Raw genomic sequence first — 23,747 nt, forward strand, 5'->3', positions numbered from 1 at the left:
TAATAAATAAACGAATTATCTAAGGTAAATGAATTCAAATCCTATAAACAACCTAACACAAAATATTTTTTGCCTTTTTTAAACAATATTTGTTTTATTTGTTTGTTATCATCCCTCTTTCAAACCACCTGTAAATTTAAAAAATGTAAAAAAAAACAAAAAAAAAAAGAAAGAAAAAATAAACTGACTTTTATTTTACTTATGTTTTCTTTTTTTCCTGAAGCAGTGGCATTTGTTACTTAATTAATAAACTAATTATCTAAGGTAAATGAATTCAAATCCTCTAAACAACCTAACACAAAATATTTTTTGCCTTTTTTAAAAAATATTTGTTTTATTTGTTTGTTATTATCCCTCTTTAAAACCACCTGTAAATTTAAAAAATGTTGAAAAATAAATAAATAAATAAAATAAACTGACTTTTATTTTACTTATGTTTTTTTTCCTGAGGCAGTGGCACTTGTTAGTTAATTAATAAACTAATTATCTAAGGTAAATGATTTCAAAACCTATAAACAACCTAACACCTTTTTAAATCAATATTTATTTGTTTGTTTGTTATTATATCCCTCTTTAAAACCACCTGTCCTCTTTGTAGTGTTAAAAAAATCAATAGATGGCAGCAGAGAGACAGTTGACGCTTCGCTAAGCCCCGCCCCCTCTGCTCAACTCTCAACCGTTCAGAACATAGGAATTAAATATAGTTTCTGCTAACAGTGCGTTTTTCAATGAAATGTGTTCATAAAGCAGTCAAAATCGATTTGATATAATTTTATTGTAATAATTTTATATGCCGTTTTTTTCTATAAATTTTGTAATATTTAAATTACGTGATATACTGTAGGCTGTAATCGAGGCGAATGCTTATCAAAGTTAATTGCAACGGGAAAGTCCTCATTTGATAGCGAGCTGATTACTGGTGTAAGTGAACAATGTAGCCTACTTAATGTATAGTACAACACACACTATGATAACTGTGAACTCATTAGATAGGCTGCTATATCGATATGTTTAACCGCAATTTGTTATTAACATTAATTTTCCTTGTTGCAAATGTAGGTGTCCTTGATGTTACACATTGGCATTTGGGAATGTTAAATGTCCAGCCCAAAAGCCTCAGACGTGGAGCATGTCCTTAGGTGAGGGATTTTGGTTCACTGACCTTGTTTGTTTTTGTGTGTGTGTGTGTGTGTGTGTGGTTCAGGTAAACCCTACGTTATAGGTGACAAAATGTCCTCACAAAGATGGCAATATCCGAAATCTTTGTCCTTTTGGGGACATTTTATGGTCCCCATGAGGAAAACAGTGTCCCCATGAAACATGAAAACCCAAAGTGCGAGTGTGTGTTTGGTATTACCTATGTTATAGAGACTAATGTCCTCACAAGAATAGAAATGGGGACATTTTTTTTTTATAAATCATACTAAATGAAGTGTTTTGAAAATGTAAAAGTGCCAAAAGTTTTCTGTAATAGGTAGGTTTAGGGGTAGAGTTAGTGTAGGGGGATAGAATATACAGTTTGTACAGTCAAAGACTATAGAATAACACTTAAAAGTGTTAAAGGGACTTTGGTACAGTATAAAAATCATTTTGTCTATGGGAAGTCCCCATAAAACATAAAAACCAGTGTGTGTGTGTGTGTGTGTGTGTGTGTGTGTGTGTGTGTGTGTGAGTCAGCATTGTTATTGCTAACTAAAAAAAAGAAGCATTTTGTCAAAGCACATAATATAATTACTAAAACTTAAACTGAAAACATAAAAATAAAAGCTATTATTTAGTATATAAATAATACTAAAATACGGAGTGTGTGCACGCACCGCTTACAGTCGGTAAATGTTCAAGGGTGGTTCTTGCTCTTCAACATCATCTGCACACAATACTGTCTGTCTGCATCTCTGTGCTGCTCCAGACATCAATCAAAAGCTCTTATTCTGAACTTGAACTTCATGCCGTCTTAAAGCCATTCTGAAGATTGGACTACAAGACTCTTGGAGATGCATTTATAAGAGATGCTCTAATCCAGAGCGGTTACAAAGAAGAGTGATTCAAATTGTAAACATGCAATTCCTGCTAGGGGAAAAGGATGCATGACGTAATAAACTACTACAAGTTAACAACAGGTTTTTTTTTTTTTTTTGTATGTTTAAAGTAGCTATTGTTTGATAAGGTGAGTCTTGAAGACTGTGCTTGAAGATTAGGATTCTGCTGTCCAGGCATGTAGGGAAAGTTGGTTTCACCATTTAAACACACAAGGACAGTGACGTGTTTAGCCTTTTTGTGAAGTGAAAGTGTGACTTTGGCTCTGTGTAAAGTGCATTGTGGTGCTCAGTCAGTCTGTGGTCTCTCTTGAGCATGCAGTGAATGGGGACTGAAGCTATCACTTCTGAAGATTTGAAATATAGCATCCAAGTTTTATAATACTGTTATGGTCCTTAGTGTTCTTTTTCAAGCTTGGAAGCTTCTGTTCCTGCTCATTGTAATTATACGGAAAACAGTGAAGGCAACTTCTAAAGTCGTTAGAAATGTAATACCCTGAATTAAAAGTGAAAAATAGAAACTGAAATAGTATTGTAATCTTTGATTTAAAGGATTAGTCCACTTTTAAATAAACTTTTCCTGATAATTTACTCACCCCCATGTCATCCAAGATGTCCATGTCTTTCTTTCTTCAGTCGAAAATAAATTAAGGTTTTTGATGAAAACATTCCAGGATTTTTTCCATATAGTAGACTTCAATGGGCACCAAACAGTTGAAGGTCAAGATTAGTTTCACTGCAGCTTCAAATTGTTCTACACGATCCCAGATGAGAAATAAGGGTCTTATCTAGAGAAACCATCGCTCATTAACCATAATGATAATTATGACCATAATGGTCAAGTTTTAACCATAAATGCTCATCTTGAAATAGCTCTCTTCCTCTTCTTCTCTATTAGAATTCTGGCAGTGTAGACACTGCTAAGTGTATTACTGCCCTCCTCAGGTCAAAGTTTTGAACTAATTTTTATATGCAATATGCTAGTATATAACAATTAGTTCAAACTTTGACCTGTGGAGGGCAGTTATACACTTAGCAGTGTCTACACTGCCGGAATTCTAACAGAGAAGAAGAAGAGAGCTACTTCAAGATGAGCATTTATGGTTAAAACTTATATAATTTTCAATTTTGTTCAGAAAATGAGCGATGGTTTCACTAGATGAGACCCTTATTTCTCATCTGGGATCGTGTAGAACAATTTGAAGCTGCAGTGAAACTAATCTTGACCTTCAACTGTTTGGTGCCCATTGAAGTCCATTATATGGAAAAAAAATCCTGGAATGTTTTCATCAAAAACTTTAATTTCTTTTCGACTGAAGAAAGAAAGACATGGACATCTTGAATGACATGGGGGTGAGTAAATTACTAATCCTGACTAATCCTTTAAGTTCAATGTTTAAAAAGCTAAAGCGTTGGCATGGTAACAAATTTGTCACATAATTAACCACAAAACAAGCTTGTCATTATTTTCTATATACATCTATAGCAATTAAATCCTGCCTAAAGTTTTGCCTCTTGTTTAGTCATTACCAAACCCTAACTTAACCAAAGCCTACCAAATCTTTCCAACCTCATTTTTTTGTGGGGGGATTCAACTCGAGCAATAATATTAATAGCTGGCATGTGGTGCTTGCTTCCTTTTTGAAGTTTTTTCCATATGCTGCTGCTGGTGACTAGGAATTCCTGCCCGTGTGAAGCTGCACGTATGCAGAATGATTCCAACACTCGGCTCGGCTCAGAATCCTGACGAGAGAATGTGTGAGTCGTTTTGAATCAGGCTCTGTTCCCGTGTGTCTGGACTATGACATCTTCTTCAGAAGAGTGCGTCTTTGCATGCACTCCTCGTGACCCTCAAAATGATAGCCAGCTATTATCTGTCGAGACACAAACTCCTGTGCCTGTTTCACAATATATGTAAATCTGCTTCTGAGGTGTTTTTCTGTGTAAATTACTGGATCTTCCTGGCATTCTTGATTAATTTACTTAGTATATATATTATGATTAAACATCAACATTAAACTTTATGGCCCGGTTTCACAGACAGGGCTTAGCTTAAGTTCAATTAGGATATTTAAGTAGCTTTTATAAACATACACTAGAAAAAAGCATCACTGGTGTGCATTTTGAGACAAATCAGTGGCACTGACATATTTTAAGATATGTCAGTACAAGTTGCTTTCAGTTAAAACAGTTAAAACATGCACTTTATTCTAGAACTAGAACTTGATCCTTGTCTGTGAAACCAGGGGTAAAAGTGTGGAATGCTGGACACTTCATGCACGGTCGCAGCTTTAATTATGTATCGGAGAGGTCTGATGTTGAATGACAAAATAACCTTATAAAATTCATGCATTACACAGTTGAGTGCGTAATGTTGTCTCAAACCTGGAGAGTCACAGCCCTGCAGGTTTAGCTCCAGGCTCACTTGCTCGGAAGTTTAGTAATCCAGAAGATCTTGATGAGCTGGATCAGGTGTGTTTAATTAGGGTTGGAGGTAAACTATGGAGTGCTGTGGCCCTCCAGGAACTGAGTTTGAGACCACTGGTATATTATGTAATTTGGGATGCAACTAAGATGTCAAAAAATAGTGGCTGGTATTGATACTGATATTGATATAAATGGAAGGTCAAGTTAAGTGCAATGCATTGTGGGATACAGCATCTCACACAATGCTCCAAATTTTGGCAAACGCTGAAAAGTTGTTACATAGTGGAAGGACTACAATAGTTAAAAACGCAAACTCACATCCTTGTGATATTTGTAGTCCTTAAATGGAAACCAACATTTTTAAAGAACACAACGGTCTTGGAATTCACTTTTGAGGTCTGACTGTGTTTAATTTATGTTGTAGAACAGAATGTGAAAGTCTTTTTTAATAATGTTAACCACATGCAGCCATTATTGTAGTCATAAATCAGAATTCGCAATTCTAAATGTCCTTTAGAGAGTCTAGAGGTAAACCCTTGAACATGTTCATTCTCTAAAGTCTACAGCCTGAACAACTCCAGTTTTATAGCAGCTTACATGAGTGTGACGTTCATTGTCTCTGAAAATGTGTCAAGACATTGGTGGTGAAATCTGCAAAATTCTTGTGAAGTTATTAGTAACTTTGCCTTTTGCTGCTTAAAGGGGGGGTTTAATGCTATTTCATGCATTCTGACTAATTTACACTGTTAAAGAGTTGGATTCTCATGCTAAACATGGCCAAAGTTTCAAAAAACGAGTTGGATGTATAAGTTTTTCTGTGCCAAAAATACTCTTCAGATTGCTCAAAAACTTCAGACAGATTTTTTTCGAGTATGGCCCTTTATTATGTAATAAAGGGGCAGAATTCCTTGAACAGGCACTTCTGCCGAAAGAGCGCGCACACACATCGACCAGAGCAAGAGCGCGCCCATCAACGCGATTCGTTCGGCTTTAAGGAAGTCATCGGCAGCCCTGCACAGAAGAAAGATTTGTCACTTTGTTTTTAGATCATGAAATCAACAATGTCACCAAAAAAGTGTGTTTTTGGTTGGGAGGGAAAGATAACCTTGCTTCCCAATGAAATCAGCATTAAGAGGAGCTGAGGGATTTGTGCTCACGCATTACATTGTCATTAAAATAATCATAGAAACTGATAGTTGCAATCACTTTTTATTGGTTAAAATAAATGAAGAATATCTTGGGCCCTATCTTGCACCCAGCGCAATTGACTTTGTACACCGACGCATGTGTCATTCCTATTTTGCACCCGCGCAAAGCGAGCTTTTCCCTCCACAGAAGCACGTCGCTAAACTAGTGAATGAACTTGCGCTCCCTGGGCGGTTCAGCGCAAAAAAGGAGGTGTGTTCAGGCGCATTGCCCGCGCATTGCTATTTTAAGGAGCTGAAAATAGACTGCGCCATAGACCAACTCAAACCTGGTCTAAAGTCAATGGCGCAATATTTTTTTGTTAGAGCGCGTTGGTAGAAACTGCGCCTCTGGGCGCGTCCACAGTGCGCGTTGACTTTGCTTATTACACACAGGGATGCGCATCACACAAACATGCCAAATATTAAAAACAAAAGGATTACAGTGTAAAAGAATATTATTGTGTACATAAATATAAAAATGTAATGAAGAATAGTCATTGCGTGTATTAGAATTAGGCTACCTATTTTCAATTCAGCCTATTACTACTTATAATGATGAACGAAATTGGCTAATTAATTGAACAATCGTGCCAATACACACACACACACATATATATTAACTGACTCATCGCGTGTACGCCATGTAAATAGCAATCCGCCATGGCGCGAGCGCATCTCGCTCTTAAAGGGAATGGGAGATGACACTCTGATTGGTTTATTTCACGTTACGCCCAAACCACACCTATGAATAATGAAGCTACTTCAGACCAACCCATTTTAGATTTGCGCCGGGCGCAAGAGCCATTTATCCCGCCGGGAAAATAGCAACAGCGCTGAGACCCACCCACAAAGTTACTTGCGCTTCGCGCTTTGACACTTGCGTTTCAGATCGTTAAAATAGGGCCCCTTGTGTTTTTCCGTGGCTGCTCGAGCCCTTAGGATCGGCGCTTATGGTTTTATAAACAAGGCCCAGTTCGATGCTGGATTTGCAGTTTGAAACTGAAAGATGGAGCGGTCACAGCGGTAATGAGTGTCTGTTTTGTTGGCAACAGTCACCTAAGTGCATATAATGTAAACAACACGAACGTAGTGAATTCATAAATTCATTATTCATCATTCACGATGATCAGACGATCGCTACGCAAAAGCTGCACATGCTCATGCTCTTTTTACTCTTTAGCTCCACATAGCACGCCTCCAGGTGCTCGGCTGTTTTCGGAAAGACTTGGTACAGCGTATATGTACCTTTTGATAAAACTAAAGACTTTTCGGAGATATGAAGGATGCACTACTACTTTATAGGTATTCAAAATTAACATGAGATTGGCAGAAACTGTGTGATACCCTCCTTTTAAGACACTCAGCAGATTCAAAACTGAAAGAGTAACATCTTAGTTTGGGGAACAATTCTCGTTATTAACTAGCAGCTTCAGTCAAAAGTCATAGTTAGCGAATATGTGTCCCCCAAACTAAAGTGTGAACAATGAAAGTGTTAAAAATGTACTGAACTGAACATTTTTATTTCATACAATTTTACAAAATAATTTGGACTCTGCAATTGCTAGAAATACAAAGCCATTTGTCTGAAGTTGTGTTCCAAATTTGAAGTTGATATCACAAAAATTGAGCCTGCTAAAAGGATTTAAAGGTGCCCTAGAATTAAAAATTGAATTTATCTTGGCATAGTTAAATAACAAGAGTTCAGTACATGGAAATGACATACAGTGAGTCTCAAACTCCATTGTTTCCTCCTTCTTATATAAATCTCATTTGTTTAAAAGACCTCCGAAGAACAGGCGAATCTCAACATAACACCGACTGTTACGTAACTGTCGGGGTGTACGCCCCCAATATTTGCATATGCCAGCCCATGTTTCCAACATTATGAAAGGCATTAGACAAGGGCAGCCAGTAACGTTTGGATCTGTGCACAGCTGAATCATCAGACTAGGTAAGCAAGCAAGAACAATAGTGAAAAATGGCAGATGGAGCGATAATAACTGACATGATCCATGAAATCATGATATTTTTAGTGATATTTGTAAATTGTCTTTCTAAATGTTTTGTTAGCATGTTGCATGTACTTTTAAATGTGGTTAAAGTTACCATTGTTTCTTAATGTATTCACGGAGACAAGAGCCGTCGTTATTTTCATTTTTAAACACTTGCAGTCTGTATAATTCATAAACACAACTTCATTCTTTATAAATCTCTCCAACAGTGTAGCATTAGCCGTTAGCCACGGAGCATAGCCTCAAACTCATTCAGAATCAAAGTAAACATCTAAATAAACACTATACTTACGCGATTAGACATGCTGCATGACGAACACTTTGTAAAGATCCATTTTGAGGGTTATATTAGCTGTTTGAACTTTTTTTATGTTGTTTAAGGCAAGCGCGAGCTCTTGGGGCGTGGAGCACCAGATTTAAAGGGCCACACACCCTGAATCGGCTCATTTCTAATTATGCCCCAAAATAGGCAGTTAAAAAAAATTAATTTAAAAAAAAAATCTATGGGATATTTTGAGCTGAAACTTCACAGACACATTCAGGGGACACCTTAGACTTATATTGCATCTTGTAAAAAAACGTTCGATGGCACCTTTAAAGTACTGTTTTCATGGTAATGCAATGTCCAATTTCATAACTGTTTTTTAAAGATGAATTTTGATTGTTTAAGCTTTCAAATGACACCTAATTTATGATTACTAAAATAAGTGATATAGGTGCCAAGTGCTACTGGGAAACAGGTTATAGTGCAAAAATGAAACTTCTGATCAAACTAGCTAAGGTTTTAACATTGACAGCCACGTGTAAATGACTGCTTGTTTGGGCAAGCTTATAGTTTGGCAATGACTGTATGCACACCTCTAATTCCATTCAGTGCTCTCCCACACACTGTGCCTGAAGATGTTTCTCATTCACCCTCCCATGTTCAGGGGTGCATGCTTTAGTATTCAGAGTGAAGCTTATGAGATCCTTGCTGAGAAGAGCATAGCATATGTTGAGCTTTCAATGCTGGTGATAATAAACCAGCCTGGAACAGAATGGAAGTTCATGCTGGTTGATGCTGATATATATTGTTAACGATGGTGGTTTTTAAATACAATGTTAAATGACTATAATTACCCATTTCATCCTTAGAAAAAAACTAAAATGCTGCAAAATACGGCATGATGTGCTTATGTTCTGATTACTTTAGTTAAATGAGGCACATCTGTATTTGACTCATTTTCTTTGCTTAGCTGGTACCACCCTGATTTCCTTAAGTACATAGTATAAAAATACACATGAACAATATTTGTTCATTTCTCAAAAAGGCCAAATTTGGTAAATTTCCTCAGCATAATTTTACCCAGTGTTTCTGCTTCTGAATATTTTCCCTCCATTGAATGCAGTGTTAAATAAAACTTTTTTTTTTTGTTAATTGAAATAAAGCTGAAATATATAAATATATAAATATTAGATGAAAAACTAAATAAATATTTCTTTGCCTTTAAATTAAGTAAGTTTGTGTTGAAGTACTACTGAAGTAATATATATATATTCTGACTCATTACATAATAGCTGAAGACCTTCCTACAATTGCTTTTATGTTATTTGAATGAAATGAAATAATATATACCGGTATATATTATGTTGGTGCTATATATTATAGTGCTTGAATCACTGAAAGGTTAAAGAAGGTCATATTTTTCTGTAACCTTGAACGTTTAGACATTTGTTTACTTTGAAGTGCCTCAGGAATTCACCTTTTAAACATAATTGGCCATGTTTTATGAGAACCTGTGACATGAATCAGAAATAGAACTGTCTGAGTGTAAGTGATAAGTTAAGAATGATGCAATCCTGGCTTGAAATTACCATCCACATTCCCACTCTTGGTCCATAGATATGAGAGATACGGTGTCAGATGACATAAGAATTTGGTCATATGCAGTTTGTAGACTTGTACGTTGGCCCCATTGCATTTGAAGGACATGGTCCTGCAATCTCATTGACCTTTTTGAAAATGTTCTGCTCTAAATTAAATATTAGTACCTTTAACTGTATTAAAATACCCACAATCGTGCACTTACAGGCTTTTGAAATTTTTATTTAGCATATTATATGTAGTTGAAAATTCTACAGTTTCATATCAGCATTGTAAGTAATACTATTTTTTTCCTATGAAGGCTGTGGTCACCCGATCACACGGTCAGCTGATTGGTTTACCCATCTCACAGTGACCTGTTTTTTCTATCTGCACAGCTGTTAGTTGCGTGCTTCATCTGATAGTTGCCTGGTCACTTATTAATGGCTCTGTTAGAAATCAGCTTTTCCTGTCTTAGTGGAAATTTGGTGGTGAATTTGATGTCTAAGTAGATAGGGTCCACGTTTTATTGCATTTTATTGGCTTGCTAACTTCAATCCAATGTTTGACTTGTTGTGTCTGTTGCCAAGGGGCATCATTGGTTTATTAGTACATATTTGTGCATTGAGAGATAAAGTTTGTTATAAAGTTTGTGAATCTGGGTGTTGTAGTGAGTTACAGGAATATGTTCGAGCAGTTTCAGTGCTCTTTAGATTCATAAAGATAATGGATAAGCTCGGACAGATATTGCAGACAGACACACATTTGCTAATAGTTCGTATTTGGCGGTCATGCGTTACATAACTTCGTGTTAACTGCAGTACAAGGTGACTAGAGGACCTGAGTTATATTTTTAAGCAAATCTGTGAAAAGTGAACATAATTTGATACATGGGCTAATTTCTGTATAATAAAAAAATGCTGAAATAAAAATTACGATGAACAGAAATAAAAAAAGATAACTATTTTTAATTATAAATTTAATAAATTAAGTAAATCATTTAAAAAATCTATTAAAATTAAACAATTATATATATATATATAAAATTAGATTATATATATATTTTTTTGTACATAATAAAAATTATATATATTATAAAAAATTGTGTATATATATATATATATATATATATATATATATATATATATATATATATATACAATTTTATATAATATATAATATATATAATTTTAATGACAACTTTGATGAACTTTTTTGATCCACTTCAAATGTTGACTACTCTCTCTCTCTCTCTATATATATATATATATATATATAACGAGCGATACATCAGTGTGTATGTGCCATCATGGAAAATCAAATGATTTGGGTTGTCAAATTTCCTTTTTACAGGCTTATTTGTCATTTATGATGCATTTATTCTGTGTCGAATAATAGATCCAACCAAGATAAAATAAATTTTTTTAGACCTCTGGTTTGACTGGAATCTTCAACCCATGTGATTGTACATCATTTTATGATTATCAAAGTACTATTACACTACCATTCAAAAGATTGGGGTCAGTAAAATTTAATAATCAGTAAGATAAAATTCAAAATATATATATTTTTTGTGTGTTTGTGTGTTCAGCTGAACAAGGAAACTCATACAGGTTTATTACAACTTGAGTGTGAGTGTTTTTGGGTGAAATATCCCTTCAATTTGTGTTTTGTGATGTCTGTGTGTCCTTTCAAAGTAACAAACAACCGCTTTTCACATTTCAAAGAGAACAACACATCAGATTTACATCAGATCACTACTACGTAGTGCTTTATTTCACAAACAAAAAAGAACATTGTATGGGTGTGACAGACTAATTTTATCATCTTTCCAAAATATTATCTTTTTTTCATACCCAGAAGATGCCTCTCTGAGGTGTGAGAAAACACTGTATGTGATAAATAACGTCTTTGGTGACATAGATACACAAATGCAAACATAAATACATTAACTTAAATATCAGAACTAATAATAGTATTCACAAAAGATAGCGTACATGATACTGACCTCAGTCCTAATTCAGTGTGCTAACGCCCTTTAAAATACATTCAGATCCTGCTCAAATTCATAACACAAATCTGAAGTTCAAGTGACAAACATAGAAACATGCTCCTGCTTTAAAGTGCTTAGCATGGTAGTAACAACACAACTGACCTTTAGTATCAACTAAAACATTTAAGGTTATGCTCATGGTCAGGATGACGTTCACACACACACACACACAAGCACACACACGTCTTTAAAGGTCACAGATTCATAATGTTCTTTGTATTCCTTCATCACGAAGACAGTCGGTGCCCAGTGCTCATCCAAATTAGCGTTAAAGCTAATTTTTTTATTATTCTTAATGAACCAAGTAAGACTTTAAAGTGGGACAAAGGTCATGAAAATACGCAATACACAGGGACAGCACACAAAAACACACGCGTACAAAAAACGATCAGGGCCAGATACTGACGCACTTGTTACGTTCCAACCCATGTCACCAAGACGTTCACAACAACTCATCCGACAATAAATAAATAGATAGTTAAATAGTAAAAAAAAAAAAAAAAAGGAATGTGATCAATATATGTCAACATAAGGCAAAGAGGCTCTCCCTGTGCATGTACACAAAAAGTACAGATTAACCAGGCTCTCAGCAGTTTAAAAGCCTTTTAATGATCAGTCACGAGACATTAATCAGATCGATTACAGCAAAGAGAATGGTGTCGGATATATAGAGAGCCTTCGAGCAGATTAGCGCCAAAGCACCAGCGATTATTACTATTTCCTATGATCATCATTGTTAGAATCAGCCATGACAAAGAGAAAGACTTTTACAGTTATCAACACCATCAAATCCAATTGAAATTCAAGCCTATGTAAAGATAATAACAGTATAGTCTGAATGCACAGAAAGGTATCAAGTAAATTCAGGTTTTTTGGTCGGTTCTCTGCCTTTCTGGAGTGATTTGAAAGCAAGTTGTCTTATAACATACAAAACATAGTGGGAAAACCTAATGCTTTCTGAGAGTTTGGCCTGGACACCCTGCAGAAATTGAGTATTTGATGTTTAAGTGGGATTTTTAGGATTACTTCTGCTATTTTAATCCTCAGACATGCACTTTGATGTCTCGCAGCATTCCCCCGACGTCCACAGACCCCCAAAAGCCAGGGAAAGTTTCTAAAAGTTTTAAATCGGTCAGTTTTTACGGCTACTTTTCCTGTGTCTGCTGGGTATTTTTGGTGTGTGTATCCACCCACGTATTCAGACATGATTATTATAACAAAAGGGAATTCTTAAAATACATGACACGGATGGAGAGTGTTTTTGAAAGGCCATGTTCCCGAAAGACTTTGGCATGCTCGCGCCTCATATTTTGGTATAACTAGAATCTTTAATTAGAGTTACAAGAATGATCTGGTGAATTACTTAAATGACGCCAGTCAATGTGTGTTGAGAATATTTTTGAGGGCGTTTATGCTATTAAGAATTGTGTAATTTACTAAGAATACTTTTTTGCCTATACAATGCAAGTCAGTGGGGTCCAAAACCAACATTGGATCACTTTGACTTGCATTGTATGGACAAAAGCGAGACATTTGTCAAAATATCTGCGGAGAATGAAAAAGTCATACAGGTTTGGAACAACATGAGGGTGAGTAAATGATTACTTTTTTGGGGGGGTGGGGGGAATCATGATGGGAGAAATGGTTTTCAAATAGCCATTCAGCTAGTTTTGGCCTCTGTTATGGAGCTGTAACCTTGGTTATGGGTATTTTTATGGGTGAGTTATAGCCATCATTTAAGAATGCTCCGAAAAGTCTTGCTTCTGTTTATGAAATGTGGCAAAGCCCAGCAGGATTCTGTCAGAGTGGAAACTGAGACCTTGGAGATTATAACTCATTCTCGTGACTTTATGAATCACGTGAAGTCTAATATTTCAGGCGCCAGACCTCAAAGTGGATGGTAAAGCAACGTGTTAATCCCGATTCAGCGGCGATTGCTACTATATTGTTTGCGGGTTCAATCAAGAGACCACTGTGTTTGTAAATTCACAATTCGCCATTGTCTAAAACCCAAGGTTTAAGCCCAAACTTGCAGTAACTATTCATGTGAGTTGGTCTTAAACAACCATTGAAGCCATCGGAGAAAGTCTGCTTTCTTTTTAAAAGTGCACTGGAGAGAAAAGGTGGGAGAGTTCAGAGTCTTTTCGAACACACGGCCCTCAGACTGACAGAAATCCGATCGCACACCTTGATGAAATCCACATTAAAGGCTCAGCGTGTTTGATCAGTGGTGTAGAAGTAAACAGCCTTAGATGAGTCTGGACGTAATGCGGCATAACCCGGAATAATGTCTTATCTGGAGACTTAATGACAATATCAAAATAAAGAATCTGTTTGAGTACCATAAAATGAGAGGCCAGAGTCAAAGTGTTTCAGAGGCACCGAGTTCAAAAGTTGCCATCAAGTAACAAGAGGTCCTTTCTGTCCAAAAAGGCACAGTATACACTCTAGAAAACCAGAGAGCAGGAAAGAGTACTACAGCAGTATCGCAATAAAATAGACAAACACCAGGACAGATATGTGTAACGCAGTTTTCTTGGTCTTAGTTTTAGCCGGACGTCCCACTTGACTCATCCATAGCTGTGTGGACTGCGTGGGTTAATGGGGGATTCTTCACGTCCGCTTTGGCCGGCCAGCTGGTAGAGGCGGTGACTGAGGTTTTGCACCTGGCATGTACCGAGGACGCATCCGACGCGCATCAGCTGGGCGTGGTGATGGTTGTGGTGGCCTCGCGAATGCACGTTACGACGACCTCTCTGCTTGGGGATTTCAGCCGTTTCGCTGGGCTCTCCTACTGTTGGCTGACCTGCATAGAGTGGGTCTGGAGGTGGTGGTCTGGAGAGGATGGCCCTCCACAGAATGGTGCGGTCGATGGAGACGCCATGGTCAGTGTTTGGACGCACATCTGGAGAGATGGGGCCTTCCTCTCTTAGCTGATGGAGTCTTGCCATGAAGTCCAACCTGCAATGAGACAGAGATAGGACTTATAAATATTGTACTTGAACAGGAATTTGTTATTTTATCACACTCTGGAATACTTGATTTTGATTGGTCAATCTGAATAATATTAGATCCATTCTGTAGTCAAAAATTACATTTTGAGGATTATTATATAATCAGTTTACATAAGCTGCGTTTCCACCGCAAGAATGTTCCCCAGGAACTAGGGACTTTGAGGTGGTACTTGGTGTGTTTTCGCAGGAACCAGGGTCTATACGAAAATTTCCCTCTCAGAAAGTCCCTGCTCACGAGGTAGTACTTTTTCAAAGTTCCGGAAATTTTGGGAGTGGGACTTTGGTGCTGAACATGCTGATTGGTTGAGTTCATGTAGCATTTTATTTCAATTACCATTTTTAAAAGTCAGTTGCAGTGCGTGCAGTCAGAGTTGTTTGCCATTTGAATCAACAATGGAGATAAAAATAAAAAATATGACCGATGGACTGACGATGAGGTTCAGGCTTTATTAAGCTTATATGCGGAGGATGAAATCCAGTGGAAACTGGAAAGTCGCGCAGTCCTACGTACTGTAGACCGCAATGGAAATGCAGACAGTAACAGGTTTGGGGAAAAAAAAGTTCCTGGGACAAATTGTTCAGAGTAATTGGAAAAGCAGCCATAAATAAAATTTTGTATACATTTTGTATATAAAATATAAATAATTTATTTACTTTTTTATCATTTATGTATTTTTTTATTTATTGTCTTATTTTATGTTATAAAACTATTAATATTTCAATTGCAATATCCATGAAATAAGCATGTCATAAAATCATTTTTCAAAACAAACCACTTTTTATTTATTGTTCTTGTGGAAGAGTATTGGTCGTAAAACTATAAAAAATTCCAAAATAATGGCACATTTCATGGTGAAAGTAGTTTTATGCAACTATTTATTGCACATAATAGGCTTGATCCAACATTAAGCATCATTTACTGCTGATACTAAATGTGCAGTTTGGTCAACCATGCAAACATTTACTGCAACCACACTTCTAAATATGTCAGCTGCTCACTGTTCAAAAGGGGTTTGACTCTTTGGGACACAGTGTACGGCAAACACACTTGATTTACTTCGGTTTTGCTGTAATGGCTGAGGCCATCTGCCCTCTGTTTGATTATCACACTGAACACTGAGGCTTTTGGTTTTTGCACAGGCCACTAATTCAGGTCTTGCTCTTAGAATTAGCAAGCAGCAGTTAGCAGCTCATGGCAGGTGCATGCCAAAACGGTGGCAATTTTAAGCCTTGTGATTCGTAAAGATCCCTGCATTTTTGTACTTTTATTTCCAAATGATCTTAAAAAAGTGGGAAAACATAACTGTAAAAGAGCAACCCATTTATACAAAAAAACACTAAAGCTGAAATTTGAGAAATGACAGGGTGTATTGTTAGATTGGACCACACCATCTAATCTCACGGTGTCATGCTAAACTTAGTGAAAAAGCTTGCTGACTAAAGCTGACTTTGCCAGACATGTGTTTAGCATTTTTGCTCGCATGTTCTCGAAAGCTTAAAAACTTAACGTTCCAGAAATATCAGTCTTGCGGTTACTTTTTTTGTCCAAAAGTTTAATAATTAGGCCTTTTTTATTATTTATTTTGTATTATATTTATATTCTTAATATAATATACAAATATTTTAAATATAACATAATATCCTTATATCTTTAACATGAATTTTCTTTCCTCAGAAATATTTCTTGCTCAGTCTGCAAACTATGCAGCCAGCAAGTTTTTTTTCCTTTGCACTGTGGTCAACCAAAATACCACGTCTTTAAAATGTAATGATTATCTGCCCAAAGTGGCTTGGATGAATAGTGATTTCACCCCTGTTTTGTTGTAATGCCACTGGTCTAATATGTTATGCTGTATTTCAGTTTTTGAGTATTCAGCAACTTCACATGATCAAAGCAACGTGCTTGCCCCGTGAGCATTAGTTTCTCTTTGAGCTTGATCCAACTATGACTTTTAGATGCTTAAGCAGAGATAAGCTGCCTGTAGACTTCCACTTGCTCTTTGACCTTCTCTGAGACTCCATTATCACACTTCCATACTTCTCAAATCATTTAAAGTGTAAATGGAATCCTAAATATGCCATCAGCAAAACTCACATTGCTAGGGAGGTTGCCAGGACGTTGCTATGGGGTTGCTAAGGTTTCTTTCACAAAAACAGTATTCCTCAAAATAAATAAAAACAGTGAAATGCAAACTCAGAATATTACGCAAACCTGCAATAATTAAATGTTAAATTACACAAATATACTTTATGTATTTAATCTCACTTTATTAACCAATGTCTTTGCTGCTGACCTTCAATGATCCAATTGTCTGAGCTGCGCCCTCTACTGTACAGGCGTGAATTTGCATTTCCTTCAGCCTTTTTCATTTCACTTATGGTGAGAAAAAGCCTTTATATTTGCCACAAATATAGTAACCTTTTTTGTTATTAAAAAACAAACCAGCAAAACCATCCCAGCTGAGAATAAGTAACAGAAAGTATTGCATTACTTTCCATAAAAAGTAACTAAGTAACGCAATTAGTTACTTTTTTAGGGAGTAATACAATATTGTAATCCATTACTTGTAAAATTAACTTTCCCCAACACTTGTAGTTGCTATTGTTTCTAGAAATGTCAAGTTTATCCATCCTACTGTGATCCTTCTGTTATAATGTGAATAAACTTTAGAAGGGCTGCCACTTTACATGTAATTGAACAGACGTGCTAATTAAAAATCTCACCTGGCGACATTTAACCAACAGACCACAATGAAATAGGATCTGTGATTCTGGGGTATTTCTACTCTGAGCATAGTGTTCAGCCAGGAAAATTAGCACCTGCCCCTCGAAATTCAACCCATCTTGGGATAAAGGTGGTAATCATGATTTGCAGTGCGCTGAAAAGATGAGGCACTCCCAGAAACCAGAGGAGCAGTCAAGTTTTATGTCGAATAAAAGTTGAGGCTCTATCAAATGAACAATTGTTCTGGTTATGTCCTGCAAGTACAAGCCTACAGTCTTTGATAGTGGACTTTGTGTCTGACTGATTTAATCTTTTGAAATGCAACATGCTCGGTGCTGCACATCTCTTGTCGGGCTAGGTACTGGCGGACTGCCACGAAAACCCTGTGATGTCTTGTGAGAACAAATACTTTGTGGGAAAACAAGGAGATCTGATATTTGATTGTGATTTACTTCTTGATCCTCCACTGAGAGTGGCAGGTCAGATGTTTTCAGGTCAAACCAGTATTATTGTTTGTTCTTGCCGTAAGGCTGTGATTTTTGCACCTCTCTGAAACTGGTCATGGCTGTTTGTGAATTGGTCATCAGCTAGTTATATTTAGCTGGACAGAAAAAGGTAATTATACAATGGGAAAAGTGACCATGAGTCAAACCAAGTGACCTTCTCTGGTTACTATGAGATGTTTGTTCCATTAAAACCAGCTTCTATCCTGGTCATATGGCACATATTGTGAATTTTATGTCCAGAAGCAGTAGGATAAAAACAAATGCTCAGTATTAGGGGGACCTGCAATGTCAATGGCGGTTACACCCCTAGAGAAGTTTTCAAATATTTTGTAGTATTTGTATATTAAGTTTTTATATGTATATATTAAGTTTTTAGTGTTAAAAATTTAATTTCATATGTTTAATTCTATATCTACTGTATTTATATCTGTATGTTACATTTTAATATGATTTTAAATATTTTTTAATTAATATTTATTAATATTTTTTGTTGGGACCATGGTCCTGGAAAGGTGTTCAAATATTTAATAATATTAGTTTCAAAGTATATGACATACATCACTCTGTTAATCTACATTCAGTAAATGTGGGTGGGGAGATGGTGATAGATATAAATAAAATGGTTCAGGCAACTAATTATTTGAGTAATTAAAGTGACCAGTGCCATGTTAGTTCATGAAACCAGGCATCCATGCAATACTTGACTGTTGGATATTGATTGGAGAAATGGCACTTTAAGGGTTAAACTGTGAATAGCAATAGTGAAACTCAAAAAAGTGAAAGTTTAAGTCTGTTAATGGTTAGCTTATAGCGTTGATTGGGTGCTTTTTAAGTCCTCCCTCCTCTTGTGTGTTTGTTTTTATGGTTTTTTATGGTTTCTGTTCAGAGTGGAAACATGCCGCTTGAGGATGAGGATAAGGAATTCAGGCCTTAGTTACTAATCCACAACGGAATTCTGCCTGACGGATGAGTTTTCCCTCTCGGCTCTAACAATAATGACCAAGCGGCGTGGTGTAAAATGCTAATGTTTATGTTGTAAACGGAGGACTGCATAATTCAAGTCCAAACATGACCGACCCAGATTCCCATTGTGTGTGAACCAACGTATCATAGACCGTGCGCTTCCCCTTGAGTGAGTATTTAGGACTTGCTTCCTCCAGCATTGAAAATAGGAAGTCAATTTGTAGCTTAATATGATAACCAAACACTATTTTACTTAATTGACAGTGGTTCTACATAATAGACAGGAACCTCAACTTCCTTAAATCCTGATTATAGATGACCAAATGTCCCATATTTCAGTCAATTATCATGCAGAGAGCCTATCCTCTCAATCACAGCATTGAACCATATGGTGTTCGCTTCAGTCATGGAACGCAGATGATACACTCTTAAAAATAAAGGTTCTTCTTTACTGGCATTGATGTTCCATGAAGAACCTTCATTCTTCAGATTATTGAAAAGTTCTTCAGAACTAAGAAAAAATGGTTCCTTTAAGAACTGATCATTGAAAGGTTCTTTTGGGGAACCTAAAATGGTTGTTCTATATGGCATTGCTGTGAAAACCCTTTTGGAACCACAATGGGGCGATCTGATTTCCGACTGCTGTTTTAAATCTACATTCGGCTTGGCTCCTGTCTCCGCATATTCTCTCACGATCTAAACCATATTATGTAACGGAGAAAACTAGGCTATGTTTGCATAGCTATTTTCAGAGACCAAAATCCACCAGAACGGGCTTCACTAACCACCATGTTCGATTCAGGGACAGCATGCAGCGTGTTAAACAATAAAAATCCCTGACTGATATCGCAAAGGTTGCTGTATGTTCTGTGAACATGGAAGGTTATCGAACAAAGAGTGAGTCCATTTAAAGAACATAGAGTTCTCTGAGACGAATTAAGAGGGAAAAAAATGGAGAGGGAGAGATATTGTAAGGTCAGAGATGAGATAGGGACTTCTTTTATGACGCTTTTATCAGGCTTTTTGAAGATTTGAAGCCCCCGACCACTTTCATTGTATGCAGAAGAGCAGTGTGAACATCCTACTAAACATCTCATACAAATCTGGAATGACATGAAGGTGAATAAATGATGATAGAGTTTTCATTTTTAGGTGAACTGTCTCTTTAAAAGTGCCTGACATTATTGCAGTAATCAGAAACGGTCTGACACCACAGTATTTATCAGTTGTTTATTGTTGCTTTTTAACTGTAAATCAACCAGTCAGATGTCTGTGACTCAATATCAGGCTAATGTCCTCACCAAATATTGCACAGACCAGCAGAAAAGCATGCGAAATGCATGTGCCACAATTATACTGTAAATACTGTAGGTCAAGGACAAATACAGTGCTTCCCTTGACATTATGGTTTGTCACGTGACATTATTGGGTGGGAAAGAGCGTCACAAGATATTAATGAGCTGCTATCAAGGTAAGAATACGCTCTGGAAAAAAACCTACCAATTCATTTTTGGCATTCAGTTTCTATTACAACTTTTCAAAGCCTGAAGTATCAGTTTTTGTCTTTCTGTTCCTCAGGCCGACAAGATGAAGAAAAATGCACGGTTCAGCAAAACGGATGTGAGCACAGAATACAGGTGTCAGCCAGAAGAGGGCACACAGACACTTTCATTCCTTTTGACTGCCGTCATCAGTCATCAGCCAGAAATAATGACTTGTCAAAACATGTAATTGCTTTAATACATTTAAGTTGTGGTTTTCACGAATAACTACCCTAATGTCTTATTTCAGAGATTTGCTGCCAATCGAATGTGCATTTGGAAAAAATGCAGTATAACTGAAGTACCACACCTGTCTGGTAAAAAAAAAAACCTACCATTTAGTCAGATTTGTTGAGAAATTATACTCTATTTCCAGCACCATTCAGTCAGGCTGTTTCTTATTCGCCTAACCTTGACTCAGAAATGATGCAAATGTTTATCACTGCTCAAAAAAAACACATTGTACATTCATTTGTGTCGCTTCTGAAGACGGTCACAAAGTATTCTGTTAATCACATGATGAGCACCAATTGACTAATGACTTGTTTTGTGAGGGTTGGAGCCAAAAATTTTATGATGCAATGACTTTTGCTGCTTACCTTATGTAAAAGGTCACACTGTATATAGTAAAACTACTATTATTGTATTACTATTGTCTTATTATCTGAACTCATTTCATCTAAGTTTACACTCTTTGTAAACAAACTGCATGCCTTTTCTAATGAAGATTCAGAAAAGTTACTGAAAGTGTTTTATTCCTGGTCACAGATGGGAAACTACCACAGTCAAAATATTGATTTCACAGTAATGAGATATAATAGAAACTTTTGACGTTTTTCTTATTATCAGGCAATTGTGGGGAAAAGGAAATGAAAATACAATAATAAATGCACAAGTAACAGCACTTGGAAATTTTCATAATGCGACTCAGTCAGTTCCTTATCCAAAATTAGATTTTGGGCTTCCCCACTGCTCTCAAATTCGATGCATTGTTATCATGATTTATATGAATATTCATTAATAAAACATTAATAATCGACAATTTAAGTATTAGCCTACATTTATGTCCACGTTTCATGCTCCTACTGATGACGCTTTGACACAGCCGTCATCTTTCAGAGGCGCAAACTGGAATTAACAGCTCCGGTCTTGTGACTCTGCATCATTATTCAATGTGAATTCAATAGTTACTGTTATGCAAATATTTTTATATGAGAATGTATGTGAACTTCTTATCTGTTAAGCGTTTTATAATAGGCTATATTTATGAACTATTATCGTAAAGTGTTCCTTTACCAAGAAGCAGGCGGCCAACTGTGCCGGTGAATGGTGGGATGCGTGCGTTTATACAGTCACGTCTACCATCCTGACTGACCTTGTTCACTGCAACGATTATCTCTCGCGACACAACATCCTCTCTTTGTGTAATAAACTCTTTTTGCATATAATACATCCTTGGTGCCAGCTTACTTCGAAATATTGCGGAAAACTTTAGTTAAGTGTGCCTTTCTACAGGTGTTTAACTTTTTAAAGGTGCAAAGATTGAATTTACGAGTTCGACTCGGTTCTTTTGAACGGTTCGTTTGAAAGATTCACCAGCGCGGCATAAAACTTTTAAATAAAGCCGTTTTGTTGCTGTTTGTGTTTTATTATTTATAAGGGTATTTATTGTAATTTCATGTATCCTAATTCAGTTCATAAAAACATAAAGTACGTAATATAATTTACATTTATAATTAAAAAAATACTGACAAATTTACATTTCTTGCTTGAACAAAATGTTTTTGGTCATTTAAAAAAATGCTATATATCAAAACCAACCCAATTTTACCATTTCTGCGATTCGGAAAGTAAAGTATCATATTTTCAAACCGTTTTTTTTTTTTTTTTTTTTAAATCAGTGATTTGTTCACTCGGGAGCCGACGATTAATGAACAAATCATTCAGACCGGTTTTGTAAACCGGTTCAGCGGATTCGTTAAAAAGATTCGAAGCGCAACCGTTCATTCATCATTCAGAGCTTGGTAAGATTACTTCACCACAAAAACACACTTAGGCAACCTACTACCTACTATATTAAATAATGAGCACCCAAAACAAAAAGTTAAATAGACCGACCAACAAATCTGAGATATTTAAAAGGCAAATTCCTACCTGTTTCTCACCGGTAGTGCCAACAGTTGTGAGGAGAGTAGGCTGATGCAACACACAAAAACCGGGAAAAGTGCTCTCATCGTGGGCGATATTGTTCTCACGCCCCCTTGGTCAGGAGGGGGCTTTCAATGCACCTGGACAGTATTAAATTTCCAACTACTGAAACTTCTAAGTTGGACCAAAACTCCAACTCTAGGGTACTGTGGTGTTTCAGCTGTTCATAAAATGAAAAGAAGGAAAAAATTAATTAATACCCACTAGATTTTTTCCCCCCGCGCATATTAATAATACATTATTGCTAGCAATTTGCTGTGCATCAAATATCGTTATAAATGCATACATTTATATGACTAAATATTATATACAAATCTAGAGTGGTGCACGAAGTAGCTATATTAGTCCATCAGCACTAATTAGTTGCCAACTAATTACAGTTAACACCTTTCCCTTAGTTACCTTTTTAAATAGGCTAGTCTACATTCTGAGTATGTTATTTTTCTATTTGCACATCATACATATAAACTTTACTGACCTTTATCTCAGGTTTAGATTTAGTGCCACGCGCAAAATGGTCTTGAGAATTTTCCCACGGGTGCGCACGCGCTCGCCAAGATCAAGCTCTCGTGAAGTCTGAGGTTCAGCTGACATTGACGCGTTTAAATATGACTGGGCGGGACTACAGTGAGATTTTTCTAAGGTGTGTCCCTTATTCATGCAGCTTCTGAGTCATTTTGATAAATGGCCAAACTTGATTGGTGATCAAATGCATTTATTACTTTTAGCTACACATACTTTTTTGATTACATTTTTAGAGCAGCTCGTTAAATGTATGCAAATAAATGATATGACAGGCGTTCTTATAACTATATTTTTATGAGATAAGCAATATACAGTTATTGCATTGCTACCTATGGTGGTACTGATCCGCATTTTGATGATGCGGAAACAGTAACAGAATTTTTCACCTAGTTTTACCATTTCACTAACACTCTCACTAAACCCCTTTATCTCTAACCATTGGCATGAGTGTGCAGAGGGGATAAGGATGCTTTAGAGACCAGTTGACTTCCCCAGAAATTCAGGAGGGCAGGACGCACCCTCGCATGTTACTAATCAATGTGCATTTTAGTGATAATTGATTCTCTTCTAATTGTGTCACAGAAAGCAACCACTTTTTTTTTGTACTTTTGTTGTGATATTATCTGCACAGTCATATTATATTGTACAAAAATGCCTAAATGTTCTATATATAGAGGTCTGAAAGGAGAATTGCACAATAGCGAGTC

At 36.4% G+C, this 23,747-nt stretch overlaps 1 protein-coding gene and 1 long non-coding RNA gene across 2 annotated transcripts; one reads left to right on the plus strand and one right to left on the minus strand.

The window, feature by feature from the left end:
• The first annotated feature begins 658 nt into the window (after positions 1-658).
• On the plus strand, positions 659-20,692 carry LOC125244693. The gene is made up of 3 exons (XR_007179359.1): positions 659-921; positions 1,060-1,139; positions 20,345-20,692. It is a non-coding gene; the product is annotated as an uncharacterized LOC125244693 (long non-coding RNA).
• adm2a (adrenomedullin 2a) lies at positions 11,249-23,126 on the minus strand. The gene is made up of 3 exons (XM_048154846.1): positions 22,994-23,126; positions 22,462-22,675; positions 11,249-14,519 (listed from the first exon to the last, which is right to left on the minus strand). Exons 2-3 carry the CDS (start codon positions 22,539-22,541, stop codon positions 14,129-14,131), a joined length of 471 nt encoding a protein of 156 aa, XP_048010803.1. The 5' UTR covers positions 22,542-22,675; positions 22,994-23,126; the 3' UTR covers positions 11,249-14,128.
• Between the last annotated feature and the right edge of the window lie 621 nt (positions 23,127-23,747).

The sequence above is a fragment of the Megalobrama amblycephala genome, linkage group LG14 (genome assembly GCF_018812025.1).
Source record: "Megalobrama amblycephala isolate DHTTF-2021 linkage group LG14, ASM1881202v1, whole genome shotgun sequence".
NCBI classification, from domain to species: domain Eukaryota; kingdom Metazoa; phylum Chordata; class Actinopteri; order Cypriniformes; family Xenocyprididae; genus Megalobrama; species Megalobrama amblycephala.